This window comes from Colossoma macropomum, unplaced genomic scaffold, assembly GCF_904425465.1.
Source record: "Colossoma macropomum unplaced genomic scaffold, Colossoma_macropomum, whole genome shotgun sequence".
Taxonomy (NCBI): Eukaryota; Metazoa; Chordata; class Actinopteri; order Characiformes; family Serrasalmidae; genus Colossoma; species Colossoma macropomum.
The window spans coordinates 28,264,736-28,287,982 of record NW_023494807.1 but is presented as its reverse complement, the minus strand read 5'-3'; the positions used below and the strand labels follow the sequence as shown (position 1 = coordinate 28,287,982).

The window sequence follows — 23,247 nt, the reverse complement described above, 5'->3', positions numbered from 1 at the left end:
ACAAAATTATATTAGTTTCAGAGAAAAAACACTTTTAGCACAACATCAAACTGATGGTAGACTCTTTGAGTGGAGAAAAACTCCAGCCAGACTCTCTCCAACCAGCACAGCATGGCTGGTCACCAGCAAAACCAGAATATCACTGTTGTTGGAACAAAACCTTGTATCTCCAAAATGGTCACTTTACAGGAGAAGGAAAAAACCTTCTTTACTTTTAATGTAAGTCAATGGAACCAGACTTATTTTCAAGTCATTTTGGGCTGTTTAATTTGGTCCAGTCACCATGAATTTTACACACAATGTAAAGGGCAACAGGCATTTTCACATTATGCCAAAAACTGAAAAATGGATATAAAATAAAATAAAAAAATTGTCCCAACACCAGTGATATGCTGTGTTTTGGATGCTGAAATTTTTCATTTTTTGACATCATTTGAAAAGACCAGGAACAAAACCTTGTATCTCCATTTTTGTAATTTTCCAGTTTTTGTCATAATTTGAAAATGCCTGTTGCCCTTTATATTGTGCATATTTTTTATGATGAATGGACCAAAAGAAATGGCCCAAAATTATTTGAAAAGATGTCTGGTTCCTTTGACTTACATTAAAAGTCAAGTATGTTTTTTCCTTCTCCTGAAAAGTTACCATTTTGAAGATAGAGTATTTTGTTTCCGACAACAGTGATATCTCGTGTCAAAATTCCATGATGAATGGACCAACAGAAACACTGCAAAATTACTTGGAATAAATGTGTTTTACTTCCATTGGAATTTATGAATGTTTTTCCTTCTCCTGAATTGTTACCATTTTGGAGGTAAGAGGTTTTTGTCTGACAGCAGCTTTTGCCATGATTGTCCCATTAAAGAAGTGAATGAATTGTACGTGACTCCACAGAACACATGAAAGTAATTTTACATTTACGGTATTTGGCAGACACTCTGATCCAGAGCGACTTACAATTATATCACTTTTTATACAGGTAGGCAAAGGTAGTGTTTGGAGTCTTGCCCAAGGACTCTTATTGGTATAGTGTAGGGTGCTTATCCAGGTGGGGGAATGAACCTCAGTCTACAGTGTAGAAGGAAGAGGTGTTACCCACTACACTACACCAACCACAGAGTGCCTGTCTATCTATCCATTTATCTGTTTCATCATCTGCTCATTTATTCATCTGTGCTCACGTGCCTTCACCTGTGATTTCCCTGTAAAGCCTACGGCGGGGTCGTCAGGGGCTGTGATGTGATGGAACGTGAGGTCAGCTGCACCATAGCTAGCTGCGCGTGACCTGGGAACTGACCACTGCTCGGTAATCTCACCCACTGCTGACCAAGGGGAACCAACCCAATCGGCTCAGCCAGTGCAGCAGTCACAGGAAGCGCGGCTCTATGTGAGTGTACATGGGTGTCTATGTATGATGGGGGGAGGAGACTGAAACTAACTTTGGCTAACCTGATTAACTGAACAATAACTCAGGACATCCTGACTACAAATAGCAGCCTCTGTGCCGTCAACACTTCATTTCTCTCTCTCTCTCTCTTTCTCTCTCTCTCTTTACACCTCGCAGATCAGCGGGAGCACCTGTACCAGGTATGCAGATCAGAGCACACAGCACCACGATGGAACAACACTGTACTATAAAACTGAAGCTTTAAAGGGGAATTCCACTGATCTTTCAGAATTTCTGCTTAATTCAGTGGTTGAGACGTAAACAAAGTCATTCACTGTGGTTTGGTGTGAAATGGTTGATTGTAAGGACTCAAGATTTCTTCACAGTGGTGGTGATAGGAACCAGGGGTCACAATGTCTACAACACAAATATAGCCATTTTATTTACTGTCCAAAACCACCAGTGAACCAACACAAGTCTGCTGAGTGGCAAAGTTTTCTTTGGGTACTTGCATCACAACACTGCAGGTAACCCTCCAAAAAGCACATTTTGGGCTAAAACGCTTAACTCAAAACGGTCATAAATCAACGTTTCAGACATTTGGCTGCATATTCATAACCATTTCATGGAACTAACTTTCTGTGAGGGAGCTTTTAGAGGCTTTAACCTCTTCAGACTTCTGGTTCCTATCACTACCACTGTGAACAGTTCTGACTTCTCCAGAACGGAGCATTTCACACCAAACCACTCTGAATGTCTTTGTTTACTTCTTAACAGTTTCATTAAGTGGAAATTTTGAAAAGTTTGTGGAATGACCCAGTTGAATTATGTAGTGTCATCATTAATTGATTACAACATGAGGATTCTTATACATAGGAAACGCATGCATGACACTGTGCACTGCTCTTGTGCAGCACTGCAGGATTAACTTTGCCTTTTCATTCCTTGTCATGCTGTTTTTTGGTATGTAAGTGTTACACTTAATGCATATATATATATATATATATATATATATATATATATATATATATATGTGTGTGTGTGTGTGTGTGTGTGTGTGTGTGTATATATATATATATATATATATATATATATATATATATATATATATATATATATACACACACACACACACACACATAACATTAACACTTAATTCCTAATTCTTTATGATTATGTTACAACTGTGGCAGCCATTTGTGCTGTTTTGTAATTGGTGGAACCTCAGAATCTTCTTAAGTTTATCATTTATTTTAGATGAAGCATGAATCAAGAAGAGAACAATAGGGCCTAACAAGCTTACAGTTCTAGACATTGCTCAGCACTTAGGTAGTTTTGTTTAGAATCACTTAACATATTGCTGAAATCTTACACAATATGGATTTAAATATTAAGCAAAATATATTTTGTTGACATTTTGTTCAATATTTCAACAATTCTGTGAACAAAAAGTGAAAAAATGATAATATCCTGTATATACTGTACTTATATTAGCTTTTTTGTTCAGGTCATTCTGGACGATCATTTTACTTTAACTAAACTCACTATAATTATTATAAATTTTCAATTTTATACAGCACTTCTCAGTTATCTTAGAAACTTGAGTGGCTCTGTTCATTATTCTGTGTGGATCTAACATTTTTATGTATTTGAAATCTGTGAAATTGTACAGGATGAGCATATTAGAGCATATTAGAATCATTTTATACACTGGTCTGTGACAAAACTGGTTTATATTACTGAAAGTGCAGACTTTTAGACAATAATCCCAAACTTTTGAACACTAATGGACTTCTACTCAAGTATTTTTGAAAATAGTAATCATTAGTCATTTAGTCATTATTTCCATGAAGTAGCAACACTTTTACTTAAGTTTGGATTTAGGCTCTCTACACACCCCCTCTCTGTTACTAGGACACAGCACATTGTTTTGAATAGAGAATCTGTAAAGGGGGCTGTAGTTGCAATGTGCTATTGACACTGTAGTACACTTTCACACCAACACTACAGACTCTGTTATCGTTTTATTCCTCAGACTTTGCTAATTGGCCTGCAAGTTTTGCCACAATGAGTCCCAAGAACATCATCTTTAAGAAAATGTCCAAAGACAAATCGGTAAGCAAAGCTTTTGCTCAGTAGAATGGTGCTCATTTACTCATACTCGACCTCATAAAAGTTCACCGATACTAACATCCAATACCAGCTGATGCTGTGTGATGTAAGCTGAGAGTTCGCTGCCATGCTAATAGACAAACGACTCAAGCTGGCATTGAGGATCTGCTCACACAGAGAAGCATTACTGATTTTAAACATTTCACCTCAGCATACTCCCACCAGGAATTCAAACACACATTTTTAAACACACACAATTACAATCACAACCACTTCCCCAGTACAGGTGGAGACACGTAGGCTAGCAAAACAGAGGTGAAAAAGACTCAACATTTGATACCAAAGTCTATATATGCCAACTTTACTCTGTTTAACTGAAAATAACTGTGAGGTATAAAAGTAAATACAGTCATTTTTTGTAATACAGGCTGTAGATAGACTAGACTGTAGACAGCTGTAGACAGTGTGAGTCACCAAAGAACAAGATTTCTAGAATCACACAGTGTATGTCTGGCCAAAGAGGACATTCAGCTACAGCTCAACCAGCCCAACAAAAGACTCAGAGAAGACGTAAAACTCCACAAGTGAGCTCCTCGGATTTGTGAGCCTCGGCCTAAAGAGACTATTGTTGAAAAAGACAGATAAGGATCAAAACTATGAAATGTACTTTACTTACAGCTGTACAAAAGTACTTTTCTGATGTCTAACAAAACTAGATCTTCTCCACTAAAGCACTACTCGATCAAAGGTAACTAACACAACTTAACTAGTTAATGCATGTTATTTAAAATCAGCTAGAACTGAACAATTTAACTGTTAAGGTAGATTGCACTACTTTATACTAACAACTACTTAATTCTAAGTAGGTCACGATTATGGTATAGAATCAGACTCGCTATTAGTGAGTACTTAAAAACGTAAACTCATACTTGTACTCAAGCCAAAAAAAAATGATACTGATGCATCACTAATAATAACCTCTTCCGCACTATAATGGGATTACTTCACTTTTTACTTCCAGTAAAAAATCCTGTCAACATTCCTGCTTTGGAACAAGACACAGCCAGTTATGCTTTATTAAAATTATGAACAGCTAATGCTAACATTTGACAACAAAAATGCTAGTCTTACAGAGCTGTTTCTAAATGTAAATTGAGTCTGATATTTTTAGGTGAGATTTTTAGGTGAGGTTTGTCGAATATGCTGCACTGATACTAATAAAAGTCACGCAGTCAGCTGCAGGTGCATTATACACAACAAAAACACATACAGATAATCTATATAGAGGAAACATCTGTTTTAAAGGCACCACGCATAAAGAATGTAGCTCTGCTAAAGATATATGTAACAAACCCTTTTTAAGTCTAACTTTTAACCTGATTAAAGGAATTTAAACTGTAATGTGTTACACTATAAATAACTAAAAATAATGACATTACAGTAAGGCATTACGTTGTATCATGTTACCTCCAACACTGGCTATGCGTAGATAAGGAATGTGAGGCCTGTACAGAGTGAAAGGATAAGAGCTTTATTTGTTGGAGACTTGTGGCTAATCATCTTTACTAATAAGCACAGTGTTGTCCATGTGTTGGTCACAGGTTGCTGTGTACATGGGGAAACGTGATTTTGTTGATCATGTGAACTCAGTGGAACCAGTGGGTGAGTCGGAGAATCATGTATATGAACAGTTTTACTGCCATTCATTCGTTCACTCATTCATTTAGTTTGTTTCTCAGAGCCACTCACTGTGACACATTATCTCTCCTGGATCTCTCTCGTTAATGTGTATCTCTTTCTCTCTTCTGTAACAGATGGTGTTGTCCTTATAGACCCAGAACTGCTGAAAGGCAAAAAAGGTAGATCACCCTTCGTTCCACAGACATGTGATGAATGTAAACTATTAAGCGATGAGGCAGCACTGCATTCATAATTTGGGATAAGCAAATGATCGCTGCCTAGTGCCATTAAGGCAGAATAAAGTGTCAATATAAAAGTCCCCGCTATAAAACACACCCTATGTGTTGTGTGCAAAAGTTTGAACACTGCTTGCCTGATGACAAGTTTTGTTGATTTTCTTAGTGAAAATAATTCAACACATCTTCTACAGAGAGCACAGTTTCTGAGCGTTTTAATGCACGGCTACTGTTTATTTTATTTAGTACGAGTTTAATGTACTGGACAAAAATGAAACGTAAAATATTAAATGTGCCATAACTTTTGCACAGGCCACATTATCTTATTTTTACTTTGTTTAGTTTTAGTTTTAGTTATGCATTAAAATGAGCAGAAGTGGGTTCTCTGTAGAGGACATGTTAACTTATTTTCACTTCAGCAAAACATCATTTTCCTTCAAAACTTTTGCATAAAAAAAAATCCTCAAAATTATTACAATTATTTTGAGGTTTGATTCAGAATATTTCAAGAGGGGAATCACGATACTTCTAACAAATTATTACTTTTCCACCCCTGGTACACACCCTCATCTAAAGTTTGAAGACAACTTTAAAAAGTTAAATGAAATGTTTGATTTCACTGTTACAAAGATTTAGCATTTAAGCAGCTCTGTGCTAATCTTGTGTATATTTATCCTCAACATCCAGCTTCCCGTTCATCAAGGTGGTATTAAGAGCTGGTTTCACGTAAATAATGATGTGACACTTTTCTAGACTGATGTTAAAAGTACTTTTTGGCCCAAAGTGGTTTAACCACTTAATTATTGTATCCTTATTACTGTAAATTAACTTGTTGTCATATAACAATGAACATATGATAACACAGCACTGTTTAATGCAAACACTTTCACTTAATAAGTACTTTTTGGTCACCAAATTACCACTGCGAGTCTTTTTTAGCACCAATCCAGCTGCGCCCCTCTTCTCACACTGGGGCTGAATCTCAAATAGCTCCCTGCTCCCTACATAGTGCACTACGTAGGAATTTATACTGGATCCTGCAGCCCAACTGTGCAAAATACAGCTAAGAAATAGTCATTTGGGACTCAGACACATCAACACTCGATAAATAAAAATAAATGATGCACTATTCGGCTGTAGGGGCTAGAATTTCTAAACTTTCATAGCTAGCACACTATTTAGGGAGCACAGAGCCATTTGGGATTCAGCCTGGGTTTGACGTGACTTCTGACTGAAACACGAATGTTTGAAGCATGTAATCCATTCAAGTGACAATTTTATACTGCTGTATTACAGTTAATCATACCGTAAGTACTTTAATTCAAGTCTGTGATATTAATGTTGGTGTTGTTTAGGCTGTTTGCTATCTTTTAGCCTGTTAGCTAGCTGACCAGCCTAGTTCTAGTTAAGAACATAAGTTGTCAGCCCCTCAGTTTAAACAAAAACAGGTTCTTACTTCATCAATACACTCGGTGCTCCATGCGAGCAGCATTACAGGCAAAGATTATTCCATTAACGGCACGAGGATTTTTTTCATGCAGTGGCGCAGTGATACACAATTCTATCGTTGTGAGGTGGTCATAGGCGTGCCTACATCATGGATTTTACAACTGCTTCGAATGCAGCTCAGCCAATCAGATTTTAGAACTGGAACTGTCTGTTTTGTAATATTCAGTAACTACAATTAGTACAGTGATATCTACAGTTCTGAGATGTGTGGAGTTATTACAAACGAAAGAACAGATGACCGTTTAGGTGTCAGAGTATAGAGAAATGTTCATCTATTGTCCGGTTTGTGAAACTGATGAAGTGATAAAGTGGATGTTGTGATCTGTAGCGTACGTCGCCTTGTCCTGCATGTTCCGGTATGGCCGAGATGACATGGACGTGATGGGACTCGCGTTCCGGCGGGACATTTACCTCTCCACTCGGCAGATCTACCCCGCGCTGCAGGACAAGAAACAGTGCACTCTCACCAAGGTGCAGGAGAAACTCCTGCGCAAACTGGGCGACAATGCCTACCCCTTTTTCTTCGAGGTGAGCAGGCCCCAAAATGTATCTTTAGAACCCTTGAACTTCCATTCTTTACTCCTATAGCTCAAAGTTTTAATGCAGTAACTGAACAATAAGCCTCAGGATGTGGAAATACAAAAGATTTTACATAGGATTTTAATCTAAAGTGGTCCAAAGAATGAATGATGAGTCTGTTAGAACATTATAATACAGTGTCGTACTGCCCAGAGGCTGACTGTATTCTCAAAGGGCCGATATCCTACAGTTTTCTTTATCTCTATTATTACAATTAAAGAGACTCTGGTAACACTTTTTATGAATGTCGCATTTGTAAGCATCTATAAACATATTTATAACATGTTATAATGTATTCAAAAGGCATTATAAACGTGGTTATAAATATTTATAAAAAAGAACTACACTGAATTACACTTTATAGTCATGTTTATTATACATTATGAATTGTTAATATAATGCATTATAAATAGTGTTAATAACGTTATAATGTCAGTGCCAAAGAAGTCAGTCCCAGCTTGGAGAGCGTAAAGTAAAGACAAATACCAAGCTAACGGTGGTGTACATTAACTTTCCCACATTGGGTAAAACACTGATGGCAGCTCTAGTTTAAACTCTGACATTTGAAGCCTGTAATGTGCTTTATTGTGAATGTTTTAGTGTTTCAGTAAATCCTTCAGTAAATACTTCAACTTGAAGCCTCACTCTGAACACTGGAGGAGGCTTTAGTACAGTACGCTTCACTTTACTTAGAGCGGACAAATACAACTTATGAGCTCTTATAATTTGTTATGAACAGTACTTATAATGCATTATGTTAACAATTCATAATGCATAATAAACATGGCTATAACGTATAATGCATTTTCATAAATATTTATAGCTATGTTTATAATGTCTTATGAATGCATTATAACATGTTATGAATGTGTTTATAGATGTTTACAAAGGTGACATTCATAGAAAGTGTTACCGAGACTCTTTTTGTTGGTTTGTTTTTCAGACTGAAATATGTAAATGACCTCTGTTCTGAATCGCTAATTCCAAAATCAGGCTGAACTTCATTCCTTTTAACATCGGAGTAATTGAGCGGGGCTAAACTGCTGTAGGGTGAATAGGCAGATTTATGGAAATGTGCTGTTTTATTCATGTTATCACAGAAACAACATTCAAAATGGGCTGTTTTTTGCAGCTTAGTTTCCGTATGTGGATTTGTGGACTGAAGAGTGAACTGTACATTCTGAAACTTTAACAGTGTTAAATGTTACATCAGAGTCTTTTATTGCAAGAAAATGTATGTTATATGGGCCATTTAAGTTCACAAGATCACAAGTTAAAAGAATATACATGTTTATTGTTAGTTACACACATATTTTTATTGCATAATACTTAAATTATTGACAAAGTTGACATATTTTCAATTGATGGAGCTCAAAATGTTTATTTTTTGTCACTCAATGTAATTTAAGTCAATCTAATAAAATGGTGATATTTTATTTTGAGTGTTTCCTTTTAGATGAAACAAAGACTCAAAAGACTCTCAGTAACATGCCAAAAACAAATGAGGTTAGGATTAGGTTTTGGGTTGAGGTTAAGATTGGGGTTAGGATTAGGGCCAGGGTGAGGGTTAGGATTAGGTTTTGGGTTGAGGTTAAGATTGGGGTTAGGATTAGGGCCAGGGTGAGGGTTAGGGTTAGGTTTTGGGTTGAGGTTAAGGATAGGGTTAGGATTACGGTCAGGGTGAGGGTTAGGGTTAGGTTTTGGGTTGAGGTTAAGATTGGGGTTAGGATTAGGGCCAGGGTGAGGGTTAGGGTTAGGTTTTGGGTTGAGGTTAAGATTGGGGTTAGGATTAGGGCCAGGGTGAGGGTTAGGGTTAGGGTTAGGTTTTGGGTTGGGGTTAAGGTTAGAATTAGGATTAGGGCCAGGGTGAGGGTTAGGATTAGGTTTTGGGTTAAGGCTAGAGTCAGGATTAGTATTCAGACGCATCATTACTGCTACTTTACTGATATGTTGTTGATGTGTTACAGATAATCTATTAAGAGTTTATTAAACATCTACAAAATACCACTCCAAATAAAGTGTTACCCCGTTTTAACATGTGTAAACATTCGCAAACATGTATATTCTGCATTAAAACCTAATTCTGTATGTTTATTTTGCAGTGCAAGACATGCATACAGTAAATATATCATCACTATCAGAACAAAACATTTTATCATTTTAATTTTTTTGACTTAATCTAAAAACATCAGCTGTTCTTTATATTGTGTGAACATTTCACAATGATTAGACCAACAAAAATGGTCCAAAATATCTTTACATTAACTTAACATTTTTTCTCTCTACTGCAAAGTTACTATTTTGAAGATACAAGGTTTTTGTCAGAAAGCAGCAACATGTACATTAAACCTTTAGACATTTGTAATGATGCTCATGCAATATTGGCATCTTTCTCCATCACATAAATGTACTTAGGAGCTAAATATGTGCCTCGTCTGCTCCGTTTCAGTTCCCTGATAACCTGCCATGCTCTGTGGGCCTGCAGCCGGCTCCTAAAGATGTGGGGAAGGTGAGCAACTTCTTCTTCAACACTTTAGGTCAACTTTACATATAGTTGCATGTTGTAATATACATCTAATCTTTTAATCTAACCTGCCATAAGCCTCTGAGCAATACTGTCCTTTTCCACAGCACTGCGCTGTTGAGTTCGAGGTGAAGGCCTTCAGTGCTGAGAGTCAGGACGCTAAAGTCCGCAAACGGTCAGTTTAAATGTCCCTATATATCGCAATGTGGCTGTATAACCTGTAAAACCCAGTTGTAGATGCAGCAGCACTGTGGAACACCCACGGTGGAAAATATATGTAAATATGTAAAGAACTTCTGAAGAACAGGATGTTTGGTCACCAGAACCAGAACTGGCTCTACCTGTTAAGCAACATAAGTGGCTGCTTAGGGCCCCACGGCTACCAACAACTTTTAGGTAGTTATTTTAGGTTACCATTATGTTGTTTACTCGAGAGTTCGACTCGTTAATCATGTCTTAAACAAGAGAAGATGAGGAGAAAAAGCTAAAAGATAAAGGTGTATTTTGATTTTGTTTTGAGATGTTAATATTATGCTTTTATTGTTTTTTTTTTTGTCAGAAAACAAAAAGTAGCCAGTCTGTATGGAGAATGCTGAGATGCTGTTAGAACCCCTTTACCATAAAATCATCAGCAATAATCAAAATTGGCAGTTTTTTGTACATAATATGCAGCACTTGTGTAGTTATTGTTATTATTAGCCTCTAATTTTACAGTATATCAACTAGCAAGTTAGCTAATATCATATAAACAAAGCTAGGATTCTTAGGAACTTTTATTTAAGACTATATAAAAGATTTATGTGCATAAATATTTGGATTATGTTAAGACTGGTCCTGATTCACACAATAATTCAGCAAATCTTGTTCATATTAAACAGAAACAAAATGTATACAGTCATAATAGTGTCAATTAGACAGCTAGAATCTGAATAGGACACATCAAGTAAGTTACTAACTTTGATAGGTTGATATAATAGCTTAAGGCCTCAGAGGAAAAACCATACTCTCCGCTGGTCTGGGCACATGGGCCCCCCAAAATGCTAGAGTGGCCTGGATCTACCCTGTTATCTCACTTCATTAAAACCAAACCAATTCATTTATTATTGAATAAAACCAGTTAGAACTGCTTGTTGCCACATGAACTATACTGATTAGGCGCAATGCTTACTTTCAACTATCACTGACCTTCTGGTGTGTCTTCTGCAGGAGTACAGTCCGTCTGATGATCCGTAAGGTGCAGTACGCCCCAGAGAAGACAGGTCCAGCTCCCTCAGTGTCCGTCACCCGTGACTTCCTCATGTCTGATAAGCCTCTGCATGTGGAGGCAAGCCTGGAGAAGCAGGTGGGTGGTCTGAAAAGTATGCTGTTGTAGATTTCCAGGATTGTTTCATGTGGTCAGAGGGTTTTTTCTGGGCACAGCTGATTGAATGGTGGCTCAGTTTTGGGGTTTAGGCTCACAGATTTGACGCAGACCATCCAATCTGTTAACTTCATGTGTGATTTTTATTCATGTCACTGTGTAACGTATCGCAGGGTGATGAGTTGATTGTTAAATGAACAAAATCTCAAATGTCTTGCAGACTTTTTATCATGGGGAACCAATACACGTACGGGTCAACATCAACAACGAGTCCAACAAAACTGTGAAGAACATCATTCTCTCGGGTCAGTGCAGAACTAAACACGCTCGGAAGTTTGTTAACTTATATTTGGAGCCGTGTGTCATTCTGTAGTCGGCTTTATGCCCATATTAGAAACTCCAAGTTTTTCCTATGAGAAAAATTAACGCTGTTTTCAAAAATGTTCCAGAAATGTTTCAAAGCCAGAACGTTTTGCAGTACGTACATTTTTCCTCTGAATGAGTCCTCAACAGTCAATAATGAGCCAAAATACAACCACTGCTACATGCAAGCTAACACAGCTGTGTACTGAATTGACATCATAGGACTGGCAACCTCAACAAAATGCCCAAAAAAGACAGCAGGATTTGTCAAATGTAGTAGTTAAATTTCTTTGATAATAGTACCCAAAGGTTTGAGCAGCTAATCCTGGTATATAATACAGCTGAAGTTCAATAGTAGACTTTTATTCACCAGGCTGTGTGGTACAGTACAGTATGGTCATAAACCATGATCATGCATTTTGTCATCAATTCCACTTCCAAAAGAACCGTATTGCACTCATGCTGAATTTGGTTACCCTTCTTGCTGGGGCACCAAGCGTACCAAGTTGGAATGTAAGAGTGGAGCTAGTAAAGGTGCAAACCCTGACTTAGGGCTGAAGAATCTGCGGATGTTACGACCTCATAGGTTAAGAAGTCGTACATTAAAAAATGCCAACCCCCACCCAACCGCCAGACCAAGACACCATGACCCAGATAAGACAGCAAAATATCAACATTTATTGCCTTCGTTAATCAGACTTGAATGGCCATTCTTTGAAGGCAACATAGTAAGATAGCAGAAAAGAGATAGTTGTTTACGTTAGCCATCTACTAGATGCAACATAGAAAGATATAATAAAAGGAGATAAATGACTTCAGGGGAGAGCTAACGCTCAAAACGACCTAGAAACAATCTAGGATGAAAAGAAAAATACAAACAACTACCCTGCCTCCCTGAACCAAACCAAGAAAAACCGTAGCAAACAAAACACTCACCCCCTGCGTTAGAGAAAGAGTTACATGATTCATTGAACAAGGGCTGATTAAGACCAGCTGAACCAAGGTGCTGGGTTTGATCTGGTCAGTAGGAGAGCAGGTGGCACTCAACAACCAAAGCAGCCAGCCACCATCTTGCTTTCCTAGGCCCTTTTATACCTGGAGCGCCCCCTGCTGCAACAAATCAGAAGTATCCAAGTGAAGGTCCTAGTAAAAGGATAGGTGGAACACGAAAAAGAGAAAGACAATAGGGTAAGGCAGCAAAGTATATGCCTCCTAAGGGTCGTAACAGGGGAAAAAATCTAACTGCGATTTTGCAATTCAATATTGCTAATGCAATTCAAATTGTGTTTATTTTCTATTAATTAAGGGCCTGGTACTTTGGCCAAGAAGACCAGAATATAATTTTTGTGGCTTGAGGCTTGAACACAGAATGTAGCACCCCACACTTCCAGTTAGCTTATAACAATAACAATATCATAACAATAACAATATCATAACAATAACAATATCACAATACAATACATTCACATTGTTCACCTCTTCGTGGTTGTTTGGTTGCTTTTGTTTGATCTACTCATTTACAGGTAGACTACAAACTCCATGTTTTAAAGTTTAAAAAAATAAGCCTTATATAAAATATAATATGGGCTACAATTAATATTATAGCTCTTGTGATTTGAAAATTGCACTCTCAAATTACGATTTCGATCACTGACTGGTCTAATGCAATCATAACAGAATGGTCACACAGTGTCACCGGAGTCAGATGACCACCTTAACCCTTTAACAAACCAGCGGTCTGCCGGCAGGCCCAGAGTTTTATTAGACACTTCTATAACCTAAGAATAGTTCCATTAGTTTGCATTGAAGTCCCTGAAGTTACTAAATAATAAGTCTTTATATGTAACCATAAAACCAAATGCTGTAAAAAGTAAATCAGAACTTGAAGCTCCTCCATTGTTTTTTGGGTTTACTGTTAATACTAGATTCACATTTGAAATCATGTGACCACACAAGCCAAGTAGGACTTACTTTCACAGTTCTGTTAGGTGGGAAATGGACACTGGTACCTGACCAGACCAGGGTAGGGATAGTTCTGGGTTCGGGTTTGCAACCACGCTGTACTGCCCTGTACTGTGTCATACTGCTGGATGGAAAAAAAAAAATCATGTATGTAGCATTATTCACATTTTGGTTTTGTTTTTTTTACCCAATTTACGACAGAGGCGATTTTTAAAAACGCAATTAATTTTTCCAGTAGAGAAAACCAGCTTAGACCCTGAGTTCCTACTAAGGAAATGACTCTGACTACAGAATGATGCACGACCTCAGACGTCTGATACACATTAAAGGCCTGGACCACAAATAAAACAATCACATCTCTCTGGTTTTGTGGTTTTCAGTGGACCAAATCGCCACTGTTGTGCTGTACTCCAACGACAGCTACATGAAGTCAGTGGACCTGTTGGAATCTGAGTGAGTGTCTGAATCAGTGTCGGTGTTTACATGCAAGAATTTTTGCTAATCTAATTGAATACATTCTGATTATAGATTAATACTGAGGTGTTTATTCTCACTCTACTCAACAATCTGATGAAAATCTCCGTTTACATGCTCACTACAAGTAATCTGATCATTATTACACACATGCGTAAAGTACCACTTAGTGTAGATGTTACCATGACAACGAGCATCGTACCATTCAGAGTGAGATGAGCAGCAGTGAGCAGCGCTTGTGTTTTTAATGACTTTAAAATGATGTCAGACTCAGGAAAACGTCCTTCACATGTCCTTATTAAAGAAGGCCGAGAGGAAGACGTCGTGTTCTGAGATACAAAAGCTGGACGTCCGTCCCACCGCCGTCTTTTAAAGATCAGAGCATAAACTTCGTCTCCTCTGCAGACCAGTTTCTGCTCCGCCATGTTGAACGATATAAACTGTCACTATGACGTGACGAACATGATCAGAACGTACTTAAACTCTCTGATAGGGAATGTAATCAGATACAGATGTTTACATGCTTATTATTCTTCTATTTAACAAATTATTTACAGGATTACCCACCTCGTTGAGTCAGATAGAAACTGTATTCCGAATGGCCTCAGTCAGAGTAGTTTATTCTGATTGAAGTGTATACGTGGACGTATTCTATTCCGATTGAGCTATTATTAACAGATTATTAACAGATTATCAGGCTGCATGTAAACGTGGCTACTGAGAGGAGAAGGAGGGATGGTGTTTTGGGTATTTAAGGGCTCACACTATCAAAAAATCAGATTTTCCTAGATTTTTTACAATGAAAGAGTTTGATGTAGTATGTAAACCCTGTTTCAAAACATATCTAACTAAGCTGCAAAAAAGTTTTGAATTCACTGTTTCCATGATGTCATGAAAACCACTGCATTCACGTACATCCATGTATTCAGCCTACAGCAGTTTAGCTCCACCCACTAACACTGAAGCTATAAGACGTATTTCAGCCTGGACTGCTTTTTGAATGAGGCACAATACAGGGCAGCCCATCAGAACAGAGATAATTTACATATTTTAGCCTTGAAGGTACAGCAACAAAAATAAAAACATACAGACAAACAGTTTAATTCTAAGGCATAAAGAGAGTTTGGAAAAATGAATGATGACACTTTTTGGTGTGTAAAACCACACAAATGTCCACAAAAGTGGACCTCAGCAGACAAAATAAATGCAAGAGAAATGTACGGAATGTATGTAAAGGGACGATTCTGATTTGATCTGTCTCAAACTTCTCTGTTGTTCCAGAGACTATTTGGAAGCAGGTGGGAAAATGGAGAAGGTGTACACACTGCTCCCCCTGCTGGCCAACAACAAGGAAAGGCGGGGCATTGCGCTTGATGGAAAACTGAAGCATGAAGACACCAATCTTGCCTCAACTAGCGTGTGAGCTTGTTTCTGGTGTTTATGGATTTGTATGCTAACAATGCAGGACTTTAAAAGAAAGCCAGATAATGAACTCACTGGCCACTTTACTGGAAACTCCTACTTAGTAGCTCCCCCTTGCTGCTGTACAGTTAGAGACTGTAGCTCATCTGTTGATGTAGGGTTTGTGTTAGCCATCCTCTAGCCCTACATCAGTGGTCAGTATCTGACCACACAGTAGCTGTAGCTTATCAGAAACTGACCAGTGGGGTAGAGGTCCAGGTTCGAGGTGAGCATTATATATTTTGGGATAGTGTTGCATGAATAATATTGCTTTTTTGTAAAGCCTTATCTCAGAAATGGTAACTTTACAGGAGAAAGAAATAAACATTCATAACTTTCATGTGAGTTAATGTGATAATATTTTTATTCCAAGTATTTCTGTTAGTCCATTCATCATGAAATGCTCACACGAAGTGTCACCACCTATAAGGTCAGTGGTGCTCAAGAGCAGAAGTACGTGGTAAATGCTTCATGGTAAATTTTATGATCTGTGTTTCTGCTGTAGAATTAAAGAGGGGGTCCTGAAAGAGGTGCTGGGGATCTTGGTGTCCTACAGAGTCATGGTGAAGCTCATCGTGGGCGGGTGAGTGTGATCATTAACCATAATCTCACCCATTAGCAGTTAAACACTGCAAAAACGATGGCCACACTTTATTTGGATGGTCCCCTATAGAAGCTCTACAGATGCTTAAATCATTAACAGACTTCTGGTGATACTCAGTTGAATTTCAACAACATTATGGTTAGGATTGGGATTAGGTGTAGGTTTTGCCTTGAGGTTAGGGTCAGGGTTAGGCTTAGGCTTAGGGATAGATTTAATTAAATCACACTGAACTTCCATCCATCCATCCATCATCTAAACCGCTTATCCTTCTGGGTCGCGGTGGGGTGCTGGAGCCTATCCCAGCTGTCATTGGGCGGAAGGCAGGATACACCCTGGACAGGTCGCCAGTCCATCGCAGGGCAGACAGACAGACATACACATTCACACACACACACACACACACACACACACACACACACATTCACACCTAGGGGCAATTCAGCATGTCCAATTGGCCTGACTGCATGTTTTTGGACTGTGGGAGGAAACTGGAGTCCCCGGAGGAAACCCACGCACACTGAACTTGTTTTAGTTAAATGTTACTTAAAGACAGACTAAATATTTACAAAGCATCAACAGTGGACCATCCAAATAACACTCGACTTCAAGCTCAGTTGCATTTAATTGATATTTAGTTGAATGTTACTTAAAGATATACTGCGCATTTACAAAGCAGCGACAGTGGACCATCCGAATAAAGTGACACCAGAAAGATAAGATGAAATACAAGAAACACTTTGAGGAGAAAATGAGTTAATGCTAGTGAAACTATCTGTCCGTGCAGCAAAATCATTTTACTTGACAAGAAGCCTTAAAATTTGGTTGGTTCCAGTCTAGAAATAAGTAGCTCTAATAACTGTCTAAAGGTTTGAAATAAGTAGAAAATGCTGCTTCTTAGATCAGATTATTTAAGATCAGACTTGCTACAGCACAGTAATAAGTGAAATACAATGAATATTAGAAAATGATTCTTAATTCAACTTTATTAATTTTAGCACACTGTAAAAAATGAAGACCAGGGAATAAAAAATAAATCACTAATTTAAGTGAAAATGACTGAATACGAGTGGAGTATGATTATGCTGTTACTTAAAACAATTTGGCTCATCTTGAAATACATCGGCCTAAACTCAGATTTAACTTAGTTTACTAGTCCGTAGTCTCAGAGCAGACGTCGTAAAGGGACAATTTCACTGAAATCACAATCAGGACTGCAGGTGAAATTTCCCACAACATTCATTTCCTGAAGCATGTTGGGCCACTGCCACTGAATTTTTTTTTAATATGCCTTATTTGTGATTCTTAAATCAAACAACTGAACTTGAGTTTGTGTCACTGAATCTTGAAACAAGTTTTTTCAGTGGAACAGAATGGTATAAACTGGCACTCTACTCAATTTTAAGATTTCCTGATTTCCTAATTGAGGTGTACACTGTTAGAAATAAAGGTTCTGTGCAGGTTCATTTTTCATTCATCAAGGTACAAACAGTGTAAATTTACGCTCTAAAGGCACAACAGTGGTTTTAATGTTCAGTTGCGCACCTTAAATAAGTTTTTCCCAGTGGAAAAGTACAAATTTGTACCTTTATGTTCCCTGACTAAAGATACTGAGACGCACCCTTGAGGGTCCCACCCCAGTGACAGTTTAGTATCATTATTTCTGAGAGTGTATAAGACATATTCATGATCAATTTAAGAATATACCATGAATTCAAAGATAAAAACCAGCAAATAACTTGTAAAAAAGGTCATTAATCTCAAATTTCCAGATCTGATGTTTTAATCTCGGCAAGCACAGAAGAATTTGCTGTGTAACTCCCTGTATGAAACCTGTGATTGACGTTTTATGTTTTTGTGTTTTATGTTTTCGTCTTCCACAGGCTGGTGGGCTCCAGGTGAGCATTATATGATACTGTAATTCTGTAGCTGCAATATTGTTAGTAGAATAATGTTGCATGAATAACATTGCTGTCGTAACAAAGCCTTGTCTCCCAAATGGCAAATCAAGAGGACAAGTTTTTATTGTTCGTAGTAAGATTTCATTCCAGCACTGCAAAAAACAAAAGCTTAGCAAGTGAAATCATCTCATATCAAGACAATAAATAAAGCTTTAATTTATTTCAAGAACAGCTATCCTTCTCACTTAGAAATGTTACCTTATTTTAAGTCATTTATGGGACAAAACAAGCATAAAGTGTCACCTATCAGGTTATAATATGAACTATTACGATAGTTGTGTCAATAATTACTGTGATATGAGGACTTTTTTCATTTCTTTCAAGAAGTAGCCCCTCTTATATTGTCTTACTTCAGGGATGCTAAAACAATTATTAAGTTACTATATTGTTGTAATTTTAATGGTTTATTGATTTGCTTATTTTTTATTTACTACTATTATTATTTATTATTATTTTATTTGCTACTATTATTATTATTATTATTTCTTTTTAGCATTTGTTATGTTTTTACTATTTTCCCTGATCTCTGTATTGGCTTGTAAATGAGGGTCTCCCTCAATGTACTCCGAGTTTAAATAAAGGTTGATTGATTGATAAAGAGGCACCAAAATTTTGCATACAACTGTATTTACAGAGCTATGAGAAAATGAAATATTATTATTATTTTTTTATCACCAGCGAGGTTGGACTGGAGTTGTCATTCCAGCTTATGCACCCGAAGCCTGATTCAGGTATATTATATTATATTATATTATATTATATTATATTATATCAGATTAGATTAGATTAGATGTGAATATGTTCTGTGTTCTCAACAATAACAGCATATTCTCATTTTTAACACTGTGTATTCAACAACTCATCTACTCTCATTCTCTCTTTTGGGCTTCTTGAAGTGAAAGAAAGGTCAGTCTTCCAGTAATACGTGCAATTTACGTAATCCGAGTCCCTTTTCAGTTATATAATCTGTCTGAACAGAGCGTATTGCTCATTGTTGCTCATGTTAGAGTCATGTGTCTGTATTTCCTACTTATCTGTGCCACATCTGCTGCCATTGTTTCTGCCATTTCTCCTGTACAGCGAGGAGGAAGAGATGGTGTTTGAGGAGTTCAAGCGCACCAACCTAAAAGGCATGCAGGAGGACGACGAGGAAGGGAATATTTCTGCGGGTGAGCCTTGAGGAACGCTCAGAGAACACAGGCTCCTCGAAGAGCACGGCCAACTGGAATACTGAAGTTAGAAGACGGTAGAGAGAGGACTGCTGTGATAGCAAGAGCCCTGCACTGAAATGCATAGTGGCTGAGATCGTAAACTGGGATGCGTTTGTCTGTTAGCGCACTAAAAACAGTGGTGTTCCTGACCTGGTCCTGGATCACACCTGGACAGGCTGGTTCTCGCTGTCAGCAGTCGCTTAGGGCCTCCATGTTGCTAGAGCACCACAACATGTAGTGGGTTAGATTAAAATGATGTATTAAAAAGTATTAATGCTTTCAAAAGGTGACAACATCTTAAATCTAGTCTATTATATTTAATATTTCTAATTTGGAGGTTGTTGAAATATATTTTAAGGTTAAATATTATAAGAAATAATATATTATAAGATTACATAAGTCATTTTATACAGTGAAACTCTTATTCTGTTGGGAGACATTTGGGCTCAAACAGCAAACAAAATCATCTGCTGATAGAATAAAAAAGCCTCTCTACACTCTTCAAAACATGGTTCTTTAAGGGTTCTTTAGTAGGGAAAATGGTTCTATATAGAACCATGAACATTTAAAGAACTCTTTGCATGATTGAAAGGTTCTTTACATCATGAAAGAGTTCTTCAGCGGGAGGGAAACGTGCATGAATGTGTTCTAGACGGTTCTAAATAGAACCTTTTTGGAAATTTGTCTATGAAGCACCCGAAAAGGGTTCTTCTGTTGGTACAAGCTTGACATTGTAACAATAGAAGAACGCTTTTGGGTGCTATATAGAACCATCTAGAGCACATTCTCTATCAATCTGGAGAACCCTTTCATGATGCAAAGAACCCTTTAATCATGCAAAGTGTTCATGGTTCTGCCTACACTATTAAAAAAATGGTCCTTCAAGGGTTCTTTAGTAAGAAAATGGTTCTATATGGAACCATGAACACTTAAAGAACCTTTTGCATGATTGAAAGGTTCTTTGCCTTATGAAAGGGTTCTTCAGCAGGAGGGAAACATGCATGAATGTGGTGTACATGGTTCCATATAGAACCAGTTTGAAAAGGGATCTATATAGCACCCAAAATGATTCTTCTATTCTTACAAGCCTGACATCGTAACAATAGAAGAACCCTTTTGGGTGCTATATAGAACCATATACAACACATTCTCCATCTATCTGAAGAACACTTTCATGATGCAAAGAACCCTATAATTGTGCAAAGTGTTCTTTAAGTGTTCATAGTTCTATCTACACTCATAAAAAAATGGTTGTTCAAGGGTTCTTTAGTAAAGAAAATGGTTCTATATGGGACCATGAACGCTCAAAGAACCCTTTGCATGATTAAAGGTTTTTTGCCTCATGAAAGGGCTCTTCAAATTGAGGGAAACCTGCATGAACGTGCTATTGATGGTTTTATGTAGAACCTTTTTTTTTGAAAAGGGATCAATGTAGCACCCAAAGGGGTTCTTCTATTGTAACAAGCTTGACATCGTAACAATAGAACAACCCTTTTGGGTGCTAAATGGAACCATCTACAGCACATTCATGCATGTCTCCCTCCATCTGAAGAGCTCTTTCATGATGCAAAGAAGGCTTTAATCATATAAAGGGTTCTTTGAGTGTTCATGGTTCTAAATAGAACCATGTTCTTTACTAAAGAACCCTCGAAGAAGCATCTTTGATAAAAGTGTAGTGAAATGACTTAAAGCAAGTAAAAAATGTCCAGAAATACATCAAATAATCGTATAATATTGGTTTAACAATCTCATAATGAGACATTTTAGCTGTGTCGACTAGATTTAAGAAGATTTCACTTTCCGAGATGTTATTTTTGGCAGTGTAGGACCCCAAATGTTCAGCTGGAACTGTTTAGCACACGATTCTTTTTACCACGGGCTGTGTTACTGGGACAGATGGAACTGTCTACAGGCATGTTTTTAAAGATGTAGTCAACACTGTTAGAAAGAATAAACACTATTGTTCAGTACCTGGAAGAAAGCAGATCTAATAGCCGTAGCATAGGGATTTATTTGAGATGCAAAGATAAGAAAACACAAGCCAACACTACTTCTATCCACTTTTTATTTAAGATAAAAAGAGAATTTTACACATTAAAAATCAACAAACAAATCATGACATCAATCGTGCTGTAATTAAAGATGATTACAGTTTTATCTCCAGTAGTTCACAGTCAGTTGGCAGCACTATAGCTCTAGCTATCTTGTTTTACTTACAATGAAATGAATTCAGTTTCATTTGAATGAATGCTTACAATGTCCTAACAATAAACGGGGCATGCACGTCTCTCATTCATCTGTACTGGGTTACTGTGACCGTGATGAATGTGTGAAATATAAACCAATTCATAAGCTAACAAGACAAGCCTCCGTGTTATTGTGCTTCAGTCACACAAGCGGCTTTCATTTACTCTCCCTTTGGTCCCATCAGGCACTTATTATTTAGCGCAGCTTCCGCTAAAAATTAGCGCTCGGTCCATTATAATATCACATTACTAACTGCCTCTGAGGCCACAATAAAGCATATCGAATCCCTCTCTGTCAGCCCAATACTTTCAACAAAGCTTTTATCAGAGCTTTCTAAACCTAATAAGGGGCCTTCACTTATTCCAGGCTCACACACACACACACACACACACACACACTGCAACAGGCTCGCCTGATCTAGCACAGTCATCTTCTCTTCAAAGACTTAACTTTTTGAATATTCATAGTATATGGAAGCCCATTCCTGCCAGGTAGAGGACAGAAAAATCACCTAAATTTTTTTCTTCTTCTCTGTTTCTGGTGGCAGCAGGTCAACATACTTAGTATCTCGAAATAAGTACTTATTTTCCCAAAACATTGCCTTTTTCAAAATGTAATAACTGGTTATTTTAACATAGTATCTCAAAATCTTGACAAAATAAGTAATTATTTCGAGATACTAAGTCACTATTTTCAGAAAGTTAATAATACAAGCAATAAATCATTATTAAGTCAATATTTCAAGAAAATAAGTCATTATTTTGGGATGCAGAGCCAATATTGTGAGAAACTGTCATCATTTTAAGAAACTACAACAAATTTTTACAAAATTAGTGATCATTTCAAGACACTAAGCCAATGTTTTGATAAAGTAAGTCATTATTTTGAGATGCCAAGTTGACATTTTAAAACAACAAAAGTCAAAATTGTTACATGCTTCTACTAGAAACATTAAAAAAATGTAATTCTTCTTAGAGGGAACAGGCTTCCATAATAACCTCCAGAACAAAATATACAAATATGAAAAATATTTTGCTGCTATTCACACACTGCAAAAGATTTTATCTATAATAAGTAAAATGATCTTAGTCAATAAATCTAATATTTCTCCTGTTGAGATTGTTGTAAGCTTAATTTAGAATTATTTGCCTTATTGCTAGACATGTTTTACTTGTTTTATTAAGTAAATTTATCTTATATTGGCAGATGATTTTGCTTGTTTGAAGAAACGAAACCAGCTAAATTATCTGCCAGTATAATGAGATAATTTTCCTTGATAAAATTACATAAAACAAGTAAAAATGTCTAGAAATAAGCTGTATAATCTTATAATCAGTGCACAACCATCTCAAAATGGGAAATATTAGATATATCGACTAGATTTGAGATCATTTCACTTGACAGGATACCATGTTTTGCAGTGCAGTGCAGCAGGACCCAGAACAACAGCTCGTGTATTAGGAGACACTCTGTTACAAGAGGAAAATTCAGATTATGTTGCCACCAGATTTTATCGAGTTTGGTCCCTTTTTTCACAGTTTAGTCGAACCTCATTTCTAACGCAGAAGCACAAAAACACA

The 23,247-nt window shown here is 37.2% G+C and overlaps 1 protein-coding gene across 1 annotated transcript; it reads left to right on the top strand.

The window, feature by feature from the left end:
* The first annotated feature begins 1,263 nt into the window (after positions 1-1,263).
* Positions 1,264-19,500, top strand: saga (S-antigen; retina and pineal gland (arrestin) a). Its single transcript, XM_036555914.1, has 16 exons — positions 1,264-1,587; positions 3,423-3,502; positions 5,101-5,161; positions 5,314-5,358; positions 7,253-7,452; positions 9,953-10,012; positions 10,135-10,202; positions 11,234-11,369; positions 11,608-11,692; positions 14,093-14,165; positions 15,468-15,605; positions 16,153-16,230; positions 18,132-18,146; positions 18,888-18,940; positions 19,106-19,115; positions 19,290-19,500. Exons 2-16 carry the CDS (start codon positions 3,455-3,457, stop codon positions 19,387-19,389), a joined length of 1,170 nt encoding a protein of 389 aa, XP_036411807.1. The 5' UTR covers positions 1,264-1,587; positions 3,423-3,454; the 3' UTR covers positions 19,390-19,500.
* Positions 19,501-23,247: the final 3,747 nt, after the last annotated feature.